This window comes from Heptranchias perlo, chromosome 21 (genome assembly GCF_035084215.1).
Source record: "Heptranchias perlo isolate sHepPer1 chromosome 21, sHepPer1.hap1, whole genome shotgun sequence".
NCBI classification, from domain to species: domain Eukaryota; kingdom Metazoa; phylum Chordata; class Chondrichthyes; order Hexanchiformes; family Hexanchidae; genus Heptranchias; species Heptranchias perlo.
Window position 1 is genome coordinate 21,183,693 of NC_090345.1, and position 18,495 is coordinate 21,202,187.

The 18,495-nt window shown below is 40.3% G+C and overlaps 1 protein-coding gene across 1 annotated transcript in view; it reads right to left on the reverse strand.

Moving 5' to 3' along the window:
- Positions 1-3,845: 3,845 nt before the first annotated feature.
- The window catches only part of mcmbp (minichromosome maintenance complex binding protein), a 30,789-nt gene continuing 16,139 nt past the window's right edge, over positions 3,846-18,495 (reverse strand). The window contains exons 11-16 of the mRNA XM_068002248.1: positions 16,810-16,927; positions 15,247-15,412; positions 13,493-13,626; positions 8,802-8,966; positions 8,624-8,712; positions 3,846-6,396 (exon numbers count right to left, since the gene is read on the reverse strand). Of these exons, the coding sequence (XP_067858349.1) occupies positions 6,270-6,396; positions 8,624-8,712; positions 8,802-8,966; positions 13,493-13,626; positions 15,247-15,412; positions 16,810-16,927 (799 nt within the window). The 3' untranslated portion in view covers positions 3,846-6,269. The remainder of the gene's footprint in view (positions 6,397-8,623; positions 8,713-8,801; positions 8,967-13,492; positions 13,627-15,246; positions 15,413-16,809; positions 16,928-18,495) is intronic.

Consider the following 18,495-nt stretch of genomic DNA (forward strand, 5'->3'; position numbering starts at 1 on the left):
TGTTTTAATGTGCTTATTTATGTGTTTTGTCACAGTACTGTGGTTTCTTTGGAGTGTTTTTAAAAAAAATAAATCCACATATGCTTCAAAAGTAGATATACTCCAGTGTATTTTAATGAGGGATGTACATTATTTTAATAGGTGTTAAAGTAAAACATCCTATTTTCATAATTTGTCTAGCATGCAAGTGTTGAGGGGGGGTGGGGGGAAGGGGGCATTCTTGGCAGCTGCTTTCCTGCATAGAATACCATATTCTATCTGCTGCAGAAGTTAAACCCATATATAGACCAATGAGAGTGAGATAAGTATCTCCATCCATGTTTCAATTGAAACCATGAGGTACAAAGCTCTTGCAATGATGTGGAAGAAACATGTCCTTTGGTTTATGCAACAATTACCACTCATTTCAATGGTTGGTGCTGGCTAAGGTAAATACAATGAAAAGTACCTTTTGGGGCTGCTGAGGAGCAGCAATGAAGAGGGGGAAAAAAATCACCACAGGGTATGTGGTTAAGAGTTTGAGATGGAGATTATTACAAGGATTCCTCTCTATGAAAGACTAGATTATTTAAAATCTGGGTTTACTTACTATCCATATTGAAGCAATGATGATTTCATACGGTAGTCTGATGAGAAATTCTTGCCAGAGCCAAAAACTTCACCGAACTTGATTATCGACTACTGAGTATGGCACCAAGGAGCTTTGCAAAAGTGGTGGAATATTATGGAGGCTAAGGCAATTGTGCTGTATTTTTTTAATCCACCAGCCAAATTGGCTTTCTGAAGAGTTTCTGCAAGCAGGGATCAAGAAAAAAAGATTGACCAGCTCAGAGCCTCCTGTGGTGTTCCTTTAAGGACATGATGTGGAGATGCCGGTGATGGACTGGGGTGGACAAATGTAAGGAATCTTACAACACCAGGTTATAGTCCAACAATTTTATTTTAAAATCACAAGCTTTCAGAGATTATCTCCTTCATCGGGTGAGTGAGTGAAAGGTTCTCAAATCGCATTCTTAGGCTGGGGCACCATCACACCAATCAAAGGTGTTGTTGGTGTTCAGACAGGTTAGCCATGGAAAACAGTAGGTCCCAGTATGCTGAATACACATTGTGTCAAATTACACAGACAGAGAGAAAGAGATCCGAAAGGCAGAGAGAGAGAATATTAAAAACAGATAACTTTTTTTTCCCCCCCCTTGCTGGTGGGGTTACGTGTAGCGTGACATGAACCCAAGATCCCGGTTGAGGCCGTCCTCATGGGTGCGGAACTTGGCTATCAATTTCTGCTCGATGATTTTGCGTTGTCGTGTGTCTCGAAGGCCGCCTTGGAGAACGCTTACCCGAAGATCGGTGGCCGAATGTCCTTGACTGCTAAAGTGTTCCCCGACTGGGAGGGAACCCTCCTGTCTGGCGATTGTTGCGCGGTGTCCGTTCATCCGTTGTCGCAGCATCTGCATGGTCTCGCCAATGTACCATGCTCCGGGGCATCCTTTCCTGCAACGTATGAGGTAGACAACGTTGGCCGAGTCACAGGAGTATGAACCATGTACCTGGTGGGTGGTGTCCTCTCGTGTGATGGTGGTATCTGTGTCTATGATCTGGCAAGTCTTGCAGAGGTTGCCGTGGCAGGGTTGTGTGGTGTCGTGGACGCTGTTCTCCTGAAAGCTGGGTAATTTGCTGCGAACGATGGTCTGTTTGAGGTTGGGTGGCTGTTTGAAGGCGAGTAGTGGAGGCATGGGGGTGGCCTTAGCGAGGTGTTCGTCGTCATCGATGACATGTTGAAGGCTGCGGAGAACATGGCGTAGTTTTTCCGCTCCGGGGAAGTACTGGACGACGAAGGGTACTTTGTTGGTTGTGTCCCGTGTTTGTCTTCTGAGGAGGTCTATGCGATTCTTCGCTGTGGCCCGTTGGAACTGTCGATCGACAAGTCGAGTGTCATATCCCGTTCTTATGAGGGCGTCTTTCAGCGTCTAGGTGTCCATCGCGTTCCTCCTCGTCTGAGCAGATCCTGTGTATTCGTAGGGCCTGTCCATAGGGGATGGCCTCTTTGACGTGGTTAGGGTGGAAGCTGGAAAAGTGGAGCATCGTGAGGTTGTCCGTGGGCTTGCGGTAGAGTGAGGTGCTGAGGTGCCAGTCTTTGATGGAGATTTGTGTGTCCAAGAAAGAAACCGATTCTGAGGAGTAGTCCATGGTGAGTTTGATGGTGGGATGGAACTTGTTATCGTGTAGTCTCTTCAGTGATTCTTCGCCGTGGGTCCATAGGAAGAAAATGTCGTCGATGTATCTGGTGTATAGCGTTGGTTGGAGGTCCTGTGCAGTGAAGTCCTTTAAGGACAGACACTTAGATTTTCACTTTTAGCATTGGTGGGAAAAATTGGCAGTAGCAGATCAGATGCCTCATATACCTTGCCTGATTTTCCTTTCCATTTGGCACTCCACTGCCAAAAGTGAAAACTGCCCCCTTGATGGTGGGGTTGGGATTGGTTTATCACATCTACCTTAATAGTATTTCATGCCATCTTGCCTTTTTTCAGAGCCTGGTTAACCCTGTGTAAACAGCTGATATCTACTTTTGTTTCTAGTTTGTTTGGGGAAAAAAAGGGACCCTTTCATATACCTATGCAGATAACTAGACTGCTGTACCAGTTCACTGGATACCTTCTGGGTTTGGTGGTGTTCATTATGCCCAGCTGAGGTCCAAGACCTAGTACAAATTCCTCTGGAGCATAAACTTTTTCATCAGGCATCTTCTGTTGAGCAAATTTCCAATCTGTCTAGAAAATTTGCCATTTACCCTTAATGTTCCCAATAGGTTTACATGGAGAACTTTGACAAACACCTTTCACAAATTCAAATTACATTTTATAGAATGGGATGACAATTCAGCTAATTAAATCTGCAATGGCTCTTCAAGAGGCACATTAAATGTGGCCTAAGTGGAGAATCATGCATATATAGTGGGTTACTCAGCCATTTTCTGCAGAGATCTTACAACATAAGTCTAGACCAAGGCCAAACCTTTTCTCTGCTTTTTCCTTCGTGTTAAGGCAGGCATTGCATGGTTCACAAAGCTGTACCTCACCCATTCTTCATGTGTGAACATAGACAGCAAGTCTCTGGTTATTTGACTGTGGGGAGTTTGGTTACCAAGCCCAATCCTGACCTCACCTAATATCTCTCCACATATGCTTTCTATCAGAAGTCACTGGATAATCAAGAGTGGGAATCCTTTTTCAGTTTTTCCCTCCCTAGCTCAGGGCATTGATGCAGCACCAACTAATTCAGCAAAGATTGAGCCATAAAGCGGAGACTTTGACTAGTGTCTTGTGACTCAGTTTCACAATGAGAATTTAGCAACTGGGCTACTCAGGTTTTAATCTTTGCTAATTAACACCCAAAAATAAAGGAATCAAGTATTTTTTTAAAGGTAGCATTTAATAAACTTACAGCAAATATCCCTGATGTGATTTCACAGATCTTAAAAGATCACATGCATCAATCATATACTCAATTCTTTTTTGAAAGTTTAGAGTTATCCTACCCCCTAATTTCACTTTAGTCTTTGATACAACTTTGGATTATTCCAGGTTTATAACAGAATATGGCAGAGAATTATTTAAGAGTAGTAGCAACTTTTAAAATTTTCAGTGGCAGTGCAGTCTGTGTTCCTCTTCAACAGCTATGCAACAAACACAGCCCAGGCAGTCCTGTTCTTCAATTTATATGGCACTCTTTAAAAACAATGCAGAAGGACATTGTTTCCATACAGTCTCAAATTATTTCATGATCAGTCATTAATTGAATTGATCTTTAACCTCCAAACCAACCAAATCCAAAAGTCAATGTTTGATAAGGAAACACATTTTATTCAACCATATTTACATTACAAAACTGAAAAACAAGACTTTATTCAAACTCCAATCTTTAAACATTTTCTAATTTAGGAAAAATCCTCATGGTGCATTGCCTTTACCTCAAATACTTTCATTTGGTAGTTGAATGGCACAAGGTTTTGCTTAAACTATTAGTAATTAAAAGGTTAAGTCTTTCTAAATCTGTTTTGCACAGCATGCCAATCACCTTAAAATTAAGACATGGTTTTCTATCAATCCTTAAATGGACCAGTGCTTTTTTAAAAAAAAAGTTGCTTGATGGAGTTAGAGTTCACTTGCTGTTCAACAAGCAGCCCATAATATTAAAAAAAGGTCCAGCAAGGCATAGCTGTAGTATGCTTAGCTCAAGTACATTAAAAAGGGATGCAGGAGGGTAGTTTGGGAAAGTTTTCTAAAGTCCATACTTAGGCATATTGTTGAGACAGAGTTGAGGGAGCATTATATCTAATTGTGCTATACTTGATGGTATTGAGTACGAAGACTCTGTTCCCAAAACAAAAGTAATCCATTCCCCAGCACCACCATCCCTCACCTAGAGGAATGCAAAATTGACAAAAAAAGTTAATGTAAAAAATCCCTTGGAGACTACCACCAGCTGGAAAGTCTCCATATTGATAAATACTTAAATTCACAGTGCCTTTCTGGTCTAAAATATATCTAAACACATTACAGCAATAGGTTCAGGAGTTGGGAAGAACTTCAGTTTGGTGAGTAGACAAAGCTGTCCTTTTTGGATGTTCGTATGAAACCAACAGATCGATTAGCTCTCCTTTTCTGCTGGCTACAAGGTTCCTACATTAAATAAATTTGGCTAGTCTTTATTCAGTTCCTAGTCAGTGGACCACAATACTCAAAATTGCTCCAAATTTGCAATCTTGCATTGGCAGATAGGAGCTGCTTTTGAGATTTGACTAAGCTACAACGTTGGGACAAAGTACAGAGAACTTTAGTACTGGATGTAGCAGTGCTGAATGCTGCCACTGGGTGTACAAAATAGAGAAAGGTTCCACAGTCCTGTATTAACTTCCTTCATCTGAATTCCTGAACTGGCATGCAAGAAGAAAAAAAACACAGATTTTCATGGGAGTAAGAAGTTATTCTCTTTAACCAGTCACTCCAATAAGCAAGCACTAAAGAATCCCCAAGAATATTTGCTCAGACACAAAGTGAGCTTGGTATAGCATGTAAGCCACAGCCAAAGGGGAACAGATAATACCTTGGAATAGACTAACTGATCATACTTGTCTGACAATGTACTGCCTCAGTCCCATGAATCAACCTACTCAGATCATAACCAAAAACCTGGGAGTGTGTTATAAGACAAATTGAAATCAATGGTTTGGGATGTTCAAACACCTCCAAAGCTGTGCTCTGACGGGCCTCATTTGAACAAAATTGTACAACAACTCAGTTTGTTGTTCTACAAACGAATTACTACTGTTACACTTGTTACCAGAGGCACATATTTTACATAACTGAATAAGATAAAAGCATAGACCACAGAAAGGCCATTTCAATCCATTATGCCCACTCTTTCCACAGCCCATCTGCCCCATCAGGAATTCTACCCCACTTCATTAGATGTGCCTAAATTGCACACTTTATCTACAATCAGTATAATCACTGAGATAACTACTGAATTTAAAAAAAACAAATTTTCACATAGATGCAAAAATATAGTTAAGGTTTGAAGGCAGCTTGTACATAATTTAAATACCCAGTAAAGTCTGAGCAGCAGTATTAAAAGTGATAAATAATAGACCGCTTCAATGGTAGAAGTTAACCCATCTTTGATTAAACAAAGTTGTCCACAATTAAAACTACGACCTGTAAACAAACTGATTCACTGCTAGTTCCAGTGTCAGTTTACAAGTTTAGATCTGAATGTGCAAACACCACTAGATGTTCATCCCTGTCCCACGATTAGACTAACAGTTTTAAAAAGAAACCAAAATATCCAACAGCTGTTGAATTCTTCATATTTCACTTTTTTAAAAAAAGGCAATTTTTAAACAAGTACAATGTTATGCAAATGCAGTTTACAAAATTACAAAAATAGCTTGTATTTCAGAAATTGTGGTAATAGAGGAATGTAGAAGATATTTTCACAAATGGATGTATTCAACTAAAATGCAGAGGCTTCAGTACAAGCAACACAGACATTAGAAATAAAGTAGTCAGAATTCAGATTTATAAGAAATTTTTGTAAGAAATTTTGATACAAGTGATCTACAAATAGGGAACAAAAAATTGTTTTTCCTCAACTTGATGACAGATTTGGCAGGTGGGCTGAGAAGGAATGTTAGCTCTTTAAATTTACATAAAGCCCACTGACACGCAAGTTCTATAAACTCGAGATTTAAGGACAGTCCATCATTAAGGTTCATTGCCATTTACATGGCCTTGTTGCTGTATCCTGCTTTTGCGAAGAACTTCCAATTGCTTTGTTCGCTGCCATCTATCTTGTGATAAGGTCATGTGGCCAGCACTCAGAGACACCAACCTATTTAAAGGCAAAACACAGCTACAATTCAGTATAAAAGCAGTATCAATTAGGATAACAGCTGAAACATTTTTATATCTTGCCAAACTAGTTATGTACAACATACAGTTTGCTTAAACTCATTCACCAAATTTCTCCTTTCTAACTAGGTGGTCAAATTATTCTCCAATTCGGATATCTTTGTGGGATGAAACAACAACTCGGTTACTGGTGTGATCGGTTTAAGCTAGCAAAGTGACTGAAGTACAAAATCAACTGACAGCACTGGTACAGCTATTACTCAATGTAGCACCAATGTTCCTTACATACAAAAATATGCAACTGTTACAATTTAAGGTGCTGGTCAGACATTAGAGACAGAAACCCTAGCTCACTATATCTGTTTTTAAAGAAATGGGAAGAACTAATGTTCCCACTTCTACAAACTTTACTATAAGCAATTCTCACAACCTCAGTAAATAATATTACAGCCAGTAGTAAAGTTCAGACCAGATAAGCTGACCTCTGGTAGAGCTACACTGTTGGTTCCCCATGATTCTGCAACAACCTTGACTAATGGTGCTGTTATATAATAGTGCCAGTTTAACAATACCTGCTTGGAAAGCGAGACCCAACAGCAATTTATACTGCCAACTTTGCATTACCATCGCCGAATCCGTCACCATTAACCAGAAACTTAACTGGACCAGCCAAATAATACTGTGGCTACAAGAGCAGATCAAAGGCTGGGTATTCTGTGGCGGGTGACTCACCTCCTGACTCCCCAAAGCCTTTCCACCACCTACATGGCACAAGTCAGGAGTGTGGTGCAATACTCTCCACTTGCCTGGATGAGTACAGCTCCAACAACACTGAAGAAGCTCGACACTATCCAGGACAAAACAGCCCGCTTGATTGGCACCCCATCCACCACCCTAAACATTCACTCCCTTCACCACCGACGCACTGTGGCTGCAGTGTGTACCATCCACAGGATGCACTGCAGCAACTCGCCAAGGCTTCTTCGACAGCACCTCCCAAACCCACAACCTCTACCATCTAGAAGGACAAGGGCAGCAGGCACATGGGAACAACACCACCTGCACGTTCCCTTCCAAGTCACACACCATCCCGACTTGGAAATATAATCGCCATTCCTTCATCGTCGCTGGGTCAAAATCCTGGAACTCCCTAACAGCACTGTGGGAGAACCTTCACCACACGGACTGCAGCAGTTCAGGAAGGCGGCTCACCACCACCTTCGAGGGCAATTAGGGATGGGCAATAAATGCCGGCCTCGCCAGCGACGCCCACATCCCATGAACAAATTTTTAAAAAATTCAAATGTACTCAAGCAAAAGAAAGCTCTCTGCATGCCTACTTAAATGCACGCACAGAGTTCTGTTCACAGAGTTCAGTTTCAGACATCATATACCCTCCATCACGAAGGCTGCCTATTTCCAACTACACAACAGTGCACACTCCGCCTGCTACCTCAGACCTGCTGCCACAAACCTGCATACAAGGGGAAGTTGGATAACTAGTCAAAGCAGAGGAAGATACAAAGCAATGGGGAAAAGTGGGGCAGTGGGATTTGGATCCTCCAGCAAAAAACCAGCACAGACACTATTGGCTTTCGTAACCCTCTATGGTTTTATATGCCTGTGTCACCGCCAGACTCTATCCCAATGCTATCTATCCTTGCTGGCCTCCCGTCCTCCACCCTCCCTAAACCCCGATGTGTCCCAAATCCTGCTATTTTCCCGTTCACCCACCCCACTCCTCACTGACTGACACTGACCTCCCCACCGTCTCCAAATCCCTTAAAGTTAGAATCTTTGGCCTCATCCCTATCCTATGTCTGCAGCTTCCTCCAGCCCTATACCCTCCCCAACACTGCAAGTGTTTTATAGGATAATAAAAAGCAGATGCTGAGCCATTATGGAAAGATGACCAAAAACTCGGTTGAAAAGATGGGATTTAAGAAAGCTTTAAAAGGGAGAAGGGAGGTTTAAAGAGACAGTGCGTTCCAGAGGATGGGGCCCATAGTACAACTGGTCCTTAAATACTCATGCTCTCTACAGAGTACACTCAAAATCTGGTAGTTAGTGAAAAGATGAACTGAAATATTACAAGTGAGAAAACAGGAATGATAAACTGTTTAACATGTTTGTTATAAAAGGGTTCTCAGTCCACAAAAAAAAAATCCAAGCAGCGACCCATTTCATAGCTCATCAACACATCTTACCTTGCTACAACAAGCAGCTGATGGAGATCTTCTGCAGTTATGCTCTGCGGATCACTCTTTCTCATCTCCACAAAATCTTCTTCCACTGCCTAGAATATAATTAAACATTTAATCTCTCGTTACCTATTGTAGAATTTGAAAAATACCCGTCAACAAAAAAGAAAATAGAACTTTATACCTTGGTCACTTCATCGGATATACTGTAGTCCATTAGTCTCAGTAAGCTCAGGTATATGCGAAATTTCTTTAGCATGGAAGGCAATACCGCTGTCTGTAAATTAGCCATATATTCTTCGATGTTCGCAGGAATCATCCGAGGCTGTAGGTGGACTTGGCAGTCAGACTATAAATGAGATAAATAGTCTACTTAAGTAGATTCCACAAGAGAGCAGTAGAAGGGATACCAACAGAGCAACTTAAAAGCTGCAAAAAGTTGCTTTCAGTGATTTTCCAAGAGCTGGCTCACAACAATCTGAATTTTAATAATTGATAACATTATGATCTAGCAATATAAACTCACCCCAGCATTTTACGCAAATCACAATTATTCTCAAAAATGTACGCTACACGACACACTTACAACTTTAGCCCTCTTATTATGCTGTCAGATCCACTTGTTTAATTACAACGTCTCAATGATTCATACTAAATTAACTATTATTCAAATAGTACTTTATAGCACTGAGAAAGCAATCGAAAGAAAAAAAAAGTTGAAGTTAAACTAAAGCATTAAAAAAGAACAACTTGTGAATGTTACATTTAAAAAAAAATAAAACTGGCAGTTCATTGGATTGAGATGTTACTTGTACCTACTGTCAAATTGAGTTTCAGGACACAGAAGTACTCTTCTCAATAAACAGTTCAGTTTATGAGTTTGTCTATATAATCCTTGTAATACTATTAGTAATAAAACAAATTTGAATGAGATGGATGCAGTAATTGTATCAATTAAATATGCAATTAAAACCAAGATGAACAGATTAAAATATTTTTTTTAAAAGATTAATTTTTAAAAATTGCTCGACAGCTCAGAAAAAAAAAAATCTAGTCTGAGCTTTTGGGGCAAGATCACAAAAGTACAAGAGAAGTTCTTAAAGGTGTGTGTGTGTGTGTGTGTGTGTGTGTGTGTGTGTGTGTGTGTGTGTGTGTGTGTGTGTGTTCCCCCCCCCCCCCAAGATGAAACTTGCAGAGCAGTTTTATTTCACCACTATGGACATGCCAGCTTTTAAAAAAAAACCTTGAACATTTGATGTTGTAAAGGGAGATATTAATCCTTTATGTTGATTTAAAAATTCATAAGTACATCTGTTAATGGGTAAAACGACTGATTATCAGTTGCAAATGTTTAAAAGAAACATTTAACTTGATACAGAACCGGTTAATACCCGAGGGGCAAGAACTCTACTTGCCAAAGAAACAGCCATGGACAACTAAAGAGGTAAGGGACAGTATAAGACATAAGGAAAGGGCATACCAAAAGGCAAAAAATGGTGCAGATCCTGGTGAATGGGAAACATACAAAGATCAACAAAGGGTCACAAAACAGGTAGTAAGAGCTACAAAAAAGTATGAAAAGAAACTTGCAAGGGATATCAAAACCAATACAAAGAACTTTTATAGTTACATTAGGAAAAAGAGGGTGGTCATGAGCAGTGTTGGCCCCTTAAAAACTGAAAGTGGGGATATTATCATTGACAATGGGGAAATGGCGGACATGTTGAATAATTACTTTGCGTCAGTATTTACAGTAGAAAGAGAGGATAGCATGCCGGGAATCCCAAGAAAACTAATATTGAATCGGGGACAGGGACTCAATAAAATTAACATAAGTAAAACAACAGTAATGAAGAAAATAATAGCACTAAAGGGTGACAAATCCCCAGGACCAGATGGTTTCCATCCAGGGTTTTAAAGGAAGTAGGTGAGCACATTGAAAGATTATAGTTAAGGCATCTGCAAAGTTCGAGATTCAGGAACTGTCCCTCCAGATTGGAAAATTGCACATGTCACTCTGCTTTTTAAGAAAGGAGAGAGAGGGAAACCAGGGAATTATAGACCAATTAGCCTAACATCTGTTGTGGGGAAAATGCTGGAGTCTATAATTAAGGATAGGGTGACTGAACACCGAGAACTTTCAGTTAATCAGAGAGAGCCAGCATGGATTTGTGAAAGGTAGGTCGTGCCTGACAAACCTGATTGAATTTTTTGAAGAGGTGACTAAAGTAGTGGACAGGGGAATGTGAATGGATGTTATTTATATGGACTTCCAGAAGGCATTTGATAAAGTCCCACATAAGAGACTGTTAGCTAAGTTATAAGCCCATGGAATCGAGGGAAAAGTACAGACTTGGTTAGGAAGTTGGCTGAGCGAAAGGTGACAGAGAGTAGGGATAATGGGTAGGTACTCATATTGGCAGGATGTGACTAGTGGAGTCCCACAGGGATCTGTCTTGGGGCCTCAATTATTCACAATATTTATGAACGACTTAGATGAAGGCATAGAAAGTCTCATATCTAAGTTTGCCGATGACACAAAGATTGGTCAAATGTAAGGAATCTTACAACACCAGGTTATAGTCCAACAAATTTATTTTAAAATCACAAGCTTTCGGAGATTATCTCCTTCGTCAGATGATTGAATGAAAAGGTTCTCAAATCGCATATCTTATACGATGTTGGGACAGCATCACACCAATCAAAAGGTGTCGTTGTTATTCAAACAGGCCAGTCACGGAGAACAGCACGTCCCAGTACACTCGATATACATTGTGTCTTTTACACAGGCAGGCAGAAAGAAACTCAAAATGGCAGAGAGAGAGAGAGAGAGAGAGAGAGAGAGAGAGAGAGAATTTTAAAAAACATATAAATTTTTTCCCCCTTTTTGCTGGTGGGGTTACGTGTAGCGTGACATGAACCCAAGATCCCGGTTGAGGCCGTCCTCATGGGTGCGGAACTTGGCTATCAACTTCTGCTCGACGATTTTGCGTTGTCGTGTGTCTCGTAGGCCGCCTTGGAGAACGCTTACCCGAAGATCGGTGGCTGAATGTCCTTGACTGCTAAAGTGTTCCCCGACTGGGAGGGAACCCTCCTGTTTGGCGATGGTACATTGGCGAGACCATGCAGACGCTGCGACAACGGATGAACGGACACCGCGCAACAATCGCCAAACAGGAGGGTTCCCTCCCAGTCGGGGAACACTTTAGCAGTCAAGGACATTCAGCCACCGATCTTCGGGTAAGCGTTCTCCAAGGCGGCCTACGAGACACACGACAACGCAAAATCGTCGAGCAGAAGTTGATAGCCAAGTTCCGCACCCATGAGGACGGCCTCAACCGGGATCTTGGGTTCATGTCACGCTACACGTAACCCCACCAGCAAAAAGGGGGAAAAAATTTATATGTTTTTTAAATTCTCTCTCTCTCTCTCTGCCATTTTGAGTTTCTTTCTGCCTGCCTGTGTAAAAGGCACAATGTATATCGAGTGTACTGGGACGTGCTGTTCTCCGTGACTGGCCTGTTTGAATAACAACGACACCTTTTGATTGGTGTGATGCTGTCCCAACATCGTATAAGATATGCGATTTGAGAACCTTTTCATTCAATCATCTGACGAAGGAGATAATCTCCGAAAGCTTGTGATTTTAAAATAAATTTGTTGGACTATAACCTGGTGTTGTAAGATTCCTTACATTTGTCCACCCCAGTCCATCACCGGCATCTCCACATCACAAAGATTGGTGGCATTGTAAGCAGTGTAGATGAAAACATAAAATTACAAAGGGATATTGATAGATTAGGTGAATGGGCAAAACTGTGGCAAATGGAATTCAATGTAGGCAAATGTGAGGTCATCCACTTTGGATCAAAAAAGGATAGAACCGGGTACTTTCTAAATGGTAAAAAAAGTTAAAAACAGTGGATGTCCAAAAGGACCTAGGGGTTCAGGTACATCGATCATTGAAGTGTCATGAACAGGTGCAGAAAATAATCAAGGCTAATGGAATGCTGGCCTTTATATCTAGAGGACTAGAGTACAAGGGGGCAGAAGTTATGATGCAGCTATACAAAACCCTGGTTAGACCGCACCTGGAGTACTGTGAGCAGTTCTGGGCACTGCACCTTTGGAAGGACATATTGGCTTTGGAGGGAGTGCAGCGTAGGTTTACTAGAATGATACCCAGACTTCAAGGGTTAAGTTACGAGGAGAGATTACACAAATTGGGGTTGTATTCTCTAGAGTTTAGAAGGTTAAGGGGTGATCTGATCGAAGTTTATAAGATATTAAGGGGAACAGATAGGGTGGATAGAGAGACACTATTTCCGCTGGTTGGGGATTCTAGGAGTAGAGGGCACAGTCTAAAAATTAGAGCCAGACCTTTCAGGAGCGGGAGGGTAGAAAACATTTCTACACACAAAGGGTGGTAGAAATTTGGAACTCTCTTCCACAAACGGCAATTGATACTAGCTCAATTGCTAAATTTAAATGTGAGATAGATAGCTTTTTGGCAACCAAAGGTATTAAGGGATATGGGCCAAAGGCAGTATATGGAGTTAGATCACAGATCAGCCATGATCTTATCAAATGGCGGAGCAGGCTCGAGGGGCTGAATGGCCTACTCCTGTTCCTATATGACTGACTTTTCCCTATAATTCTAAATACTTTTATTATACAAACATCATATTGTGCTGACATTGGGGTTTTCACTGGAGTGAAAATCACAAGTGCATTATAAGAACATAAGAAATAAGAGCAGGTGTAGGCCACACAGTATATCTGAATTGCACAGAATTTATTTAGAACAAAAATCAACAAGACTTGGACGACATACATGGAGTAGTACAAATAGATAAATCTACACTGTATACATACCGGTAAGAGAGATCTTCCTTCAGAAGTGATGAGAACATTAATATTGCAAGGGAATTCCATCTGGTGGTAGTTGAAGTCATAGTCCACCTTCTGCCAAGTAATCAGATTACCAAGTGCTGTCACATTTCGGACACCTAATGAAAGATTGGGCAGAACAGTGATCAGGAATGACACAATTGCATTGTTTTTAATGGCAGGTCATTTACTACTGCTTCCAGCTCAGAAATCGAAAAGGGCTAAAAATGAATGTTTTGACTGAATAGGGAAAATGCATTCAAATAGCTGCACCACAACGGTCTATTACCTCAAAAAATGAATAGGATTTTCCAATTAAAAATTTCAACACCTCTATAGAAAGCTAACTATAATCATAATTTTAGCACAGAAACCTGTAGTGTCTGAAGCCAGCATCTGCCTTCATTTGAACATAATAAAAACACCTACAGGAACTCAACGACACTTGTGTATCAACAGACACAGCACACAGAATCATAGAAAGGTGCAGCAAAGAAACATACAAGGAAGTTACCATAAAAAGAACGAGAAGCCCCGAGTTAATGTTTGCAATCCAAACTGGGGATGTGTTTCATCTGTAGTATTTTTACAGTAGGCATCTCATAAGTGACATAAACACAATGACAATGTTGCATACAGAATGATCAACATTCTTTGAATACAGTTTATCTGCAATGTACATTAGGGTGGGCCCAATTTATTTATTTATTTTTTGCGTGGCCCAGGCAGGAAGAAGTGAAAACCCACAGGAAAATTATCTCCAACATCAAGCTCCTGTTACCTTACAAACACTAAATCATCTGCTTCAAAACAAAAACACAAAATATTGCAGATGCTGGAAAACTGAAACAAAACCAGAAAATGCTGCAAACACTCAACAGATCAGGCTGCACCTGTGGAGAGAGGAAGGTCGGTTTAATGTTCTGGGTGTCAGCCATGGTTCAGTTGATAGCAAGCTCACCTTCAAGTCAGCAGGTTGTGGGTTCAAGTCCCATTCCCGAGACTTGAGCACAAAATCTAGGCTGACACTTCAGTGCATACCAAGGGAGTGACGTACTATCGGAGGTGTCGTCTTTCGGATGAGAGGTTGAAGAGAGACATCGTCTGCCCTCTCAGGTGGACGTAAAAGATCCCATGGCACTATTTCGAAGAAAAGCAAGGGTGTTCTCCTCAGTGTCCTGGCCAACATTTATCCCACAACCAACATCACTAAACATAGATTATCTGGTAATTATCACATTGTTGTTTGTGGGACCTTGCTGTGTGCAAGTAGGCTGCTACGTTTCCTACATTACAACACAGTGACTACACTTCAAAAGTACTTTAATGACGGTAAAGTGCTTTGGGACGTGCTAAGTCGTGAAAGACGCTATCTAAATGCAAGTTTTTTCTTTAGATCTAATACCCTTCGTCAGACCCTTCCTCTCTCCACAAATGCTGCCTGACCTCCTGAGTGTTTCCAGCATTTTCTGTTATTATCTGCTTCAATGGGACATAATCATTAATTTTGTCTTGTGCCATCATTCCATCTTAGAATCTTCCCATCCTCCTCCTCTCTGTTCAGTACTTCCTACACTATTTCCCAGGTTTGAGGGCAGGAGCAGGCAAGAAAATCATTCCTTCGTCGGGATTAATGTCCGTATTTGAAACAAGCCCAGATACTAAAGTTGAAACAAAACTATTTCAGAAAGCATGATGACAGCAAAAACTTGCTTTAGTCTGTAAAATTCAGTTCTGACCTGTCGCATCCAGCTGCCCTTGTTCCAACAAAGTCTCATCCAGCATGAGTGAAGTGCCACTGGCCAGCTGCAGCACTCCAGTAACAAGGCGATTCGCAGTGTAGTCTTTGTGAGGGATGAACCGTAGGGTGTTCATGTTGTGAAGAGCCATGGATAGACAATAGGACTGTTAAACACAAAAACAAAATCAATTCATGAATCAAGCACATGAATAAAAGCCCCAGTTAAGCAGACTTAATAGGAAATAATAACTATTAAGAAAAATAAAGCAACTTAGTAAATACCTACAACAATTTTGGTATTTGTAATAATAGCTTTAGTTTTGAGCACAAATTACAATAAAAGATTGACCTTTCATGTGTGTGAACGTCAAAAAATAACACATGCTACTACTCTCAGTTATGCACACCACTAACTTCTGACTGCAACATATAAAGCTCAAATGACTAATCTTGTGGTGACTGGTTATGCCGCAGTCATCACGACTCAATGAGTTATTCACAGGACGCCACCTCTCCCTCTCCTATTATACTGAACAATTGGATAGTAACAATATTCTGCTGGGCCAGGTTAAGCACTCATTCATAGCATTTGGTCCCTAAAGTTACTTTCTCATTTAAAATGTAAAACAAAAAAGACCTCAGATTACTAGAGTGTTACTCATCACATCTATAAGGTTGTGGGTAGTGAATAGGAATAAAGCTAGGCTTCTCAACTGAGACGAATAGTGAGAAATAAGACTATATAAGCTACTATTTTAAAAAATTGTATATTCACATTAAGGCATTTATCCAGAATAAGGACTGAGCCAAATCTCTCTCACTATTACACTATAGTTTTGGCTCACATTTATTCCCATGTTACGATGGAAACAAAGTCTAGAGTGATACCAGTTTATCAAGAGATTTATCTCAACACTGGTTTAAAAGACATCACAATTTCTTGCTAAATGGTAGATAGGTAAGTACATACATACACCGAATGATTTATTTCTTGGATGCTATTAAGGTTCCCTACCCTCTGATTTTTCAAAACTCCCCTCCTGATTGTCACACTAGTGTGTGGTCCCACAGGTGCCATTGCCCTCCACCAACTCACCCAAGTGGCTATTATTCGTTTACAGGACTTAACAATATAGTACTGGTGGTGTATATTCCCAACACAGCATTTACAGGAAGGTATATTCCACCATAATATTCAAAGGTTATGCCCCTTAGTCAGAATGATCAGGAGAGGACATAGCCAGAGTAACATATTTGTACATACTTTCTGATCCTGCTCCTAATCCAAACATTTTTGAAAGCGATCTAGGATGCCACAAGGACCATGACCAGCACATTATTCCCTCAGATCCATTCCCCTGCATGTGAGTTCGGCCCAAAACGCAGACTATCACAACTATCAGCGTTGGTGGCAGGAAAATGCATTTTCCTACTATGGTAAGTTCTATGTGGCCCACTACGTTAACTGAACTATTTTTCTTGTTTTGTTTTTGGAAACAAAATGCAGCAAGCACCGGTGTCGAATGATAATATCCCCAATCTCCCAGATTTTACCACTTACTGATGGAACCAGCTGTTGAATGGTCCTGTGGAGGTACTTTGTGTAATTGTTATTCCTGGGGCAGCCACTCAGATTTACTGCAAATTTACCCATTGGAAGAATGTCGCGCCGGGAGTATCTGCAACATTTATCAAAGCAGGTTAACAAGCATTAGAGCAGCTACCCTGTTTTGTACAATGGATGCAAAGTTCAGAGCAGAAAGATTTAGCTTTTCCATGAGCAATTACACAATATATTAAAAATCTTATGTCTGCATTACTAGACTTCCAGTGGTCACCTTTATTTCCCCCCCCCCACCCATTCTAATTTCTTAAGTCCACATTTAATACAGAATCCTCCTATGTAAACTTGTCATGCTGTAATTATACAATTTGGCCACTGGGTAGTTTGTGAACCAAATCTTGAACTGCTTCCTGGACTTTGGTTGCCATGTTGTTTTTCTCCTTTCAGATAAGGTTCAATGCAAGTAGTTTCAAAAATAAATAAAGTTTTTTCAGCAATCAAGTTTTTTTTCCCCCACGCCAGGAGAGCTTCTCCAGACTGCTCCATATTGTATCAAAATGTCAATACTCCACTGGTCCATGTTTTGCACATCTCATTTTTTCTGGCAAAAATAAGATGCCTGATTTCATTCAGATTCACAACCTAGCAACCTTCAATTTCTGCTTTGTAATTCTCCCTGGCAGCTATTGACCAAGACATAGTTTAATTTAACAATAAACGACAGCAAAAACAGATGTTTTACATCTTCAGAGTTTTGTCCATCACATCCAATGCAGGAAATAGGAAACATTTCACTTTTTAAAAAGAAAAAAAAAGTACACTTGGAGAGTTAGTGCAAAAACAATCATATGTTTTTTTTTTGGTAAACAAACATAAACCTAAAATCTTGGTTGTTAAAGCTGCGCATATTGATTTCCTGTACATAGATCTTAAAAACTTCCCGAGGAAGCAGTTCTTTATTCGAGTAGTACAAGTAGCAGTTCTAATTACATTGCAGACTCAACATCCCCCTACAATTGCCAAACTTTGCAAGTCCCACAGGCACAAATCAGAAAAGTGGACTGTACAAGAAACAGAAGGTAACACTATTCCAGAAGTTAGTTGGTAGTCTTCAATTTGATTCAACTAAAAATACATTTAAAAAAGTCTAAATTCTTTGGCAAACTATGAATCACAGCTAAAGAACCTCAGGACCCCCCCAAACCAAATGTACCTCAATTAGAAGAAATATCCTGTCATGAAAAAAATGTCATGTTGCAAGGAAGGGACTGCTTTATAACACAGGAAATTATGGTTCAGAACACTTGAAAGAATTAGGTTTGTACCTGAACTGAACAGATCTGCCTCTAACAGGGTAAAGTATACCCCAGGAGTGGGAAACGGCACTGCTGCAATCTTTAATCTCTTTATTAACTATTTAATTACACCCTTCTTAATGAATACTGAAGGTTGCGTTAGTTACATTGAAAGGGAAGAACAGTTTAATTCAGAAAGACATCTATTTGATTGCAAAACCACTTTTGCTTTGTTCAAAATGACAGTTAAAAAAGGTTACAATTTAACAGAATTTAAAACTGAATCCCTACTTATACAGACTAAGCGTGTCAGTCTTAGGGTCTTGTTTAATATCATAAGCATAGAATATTTGCAATACTGCAGTTTTCAATGTAAGTTTGCATTAAA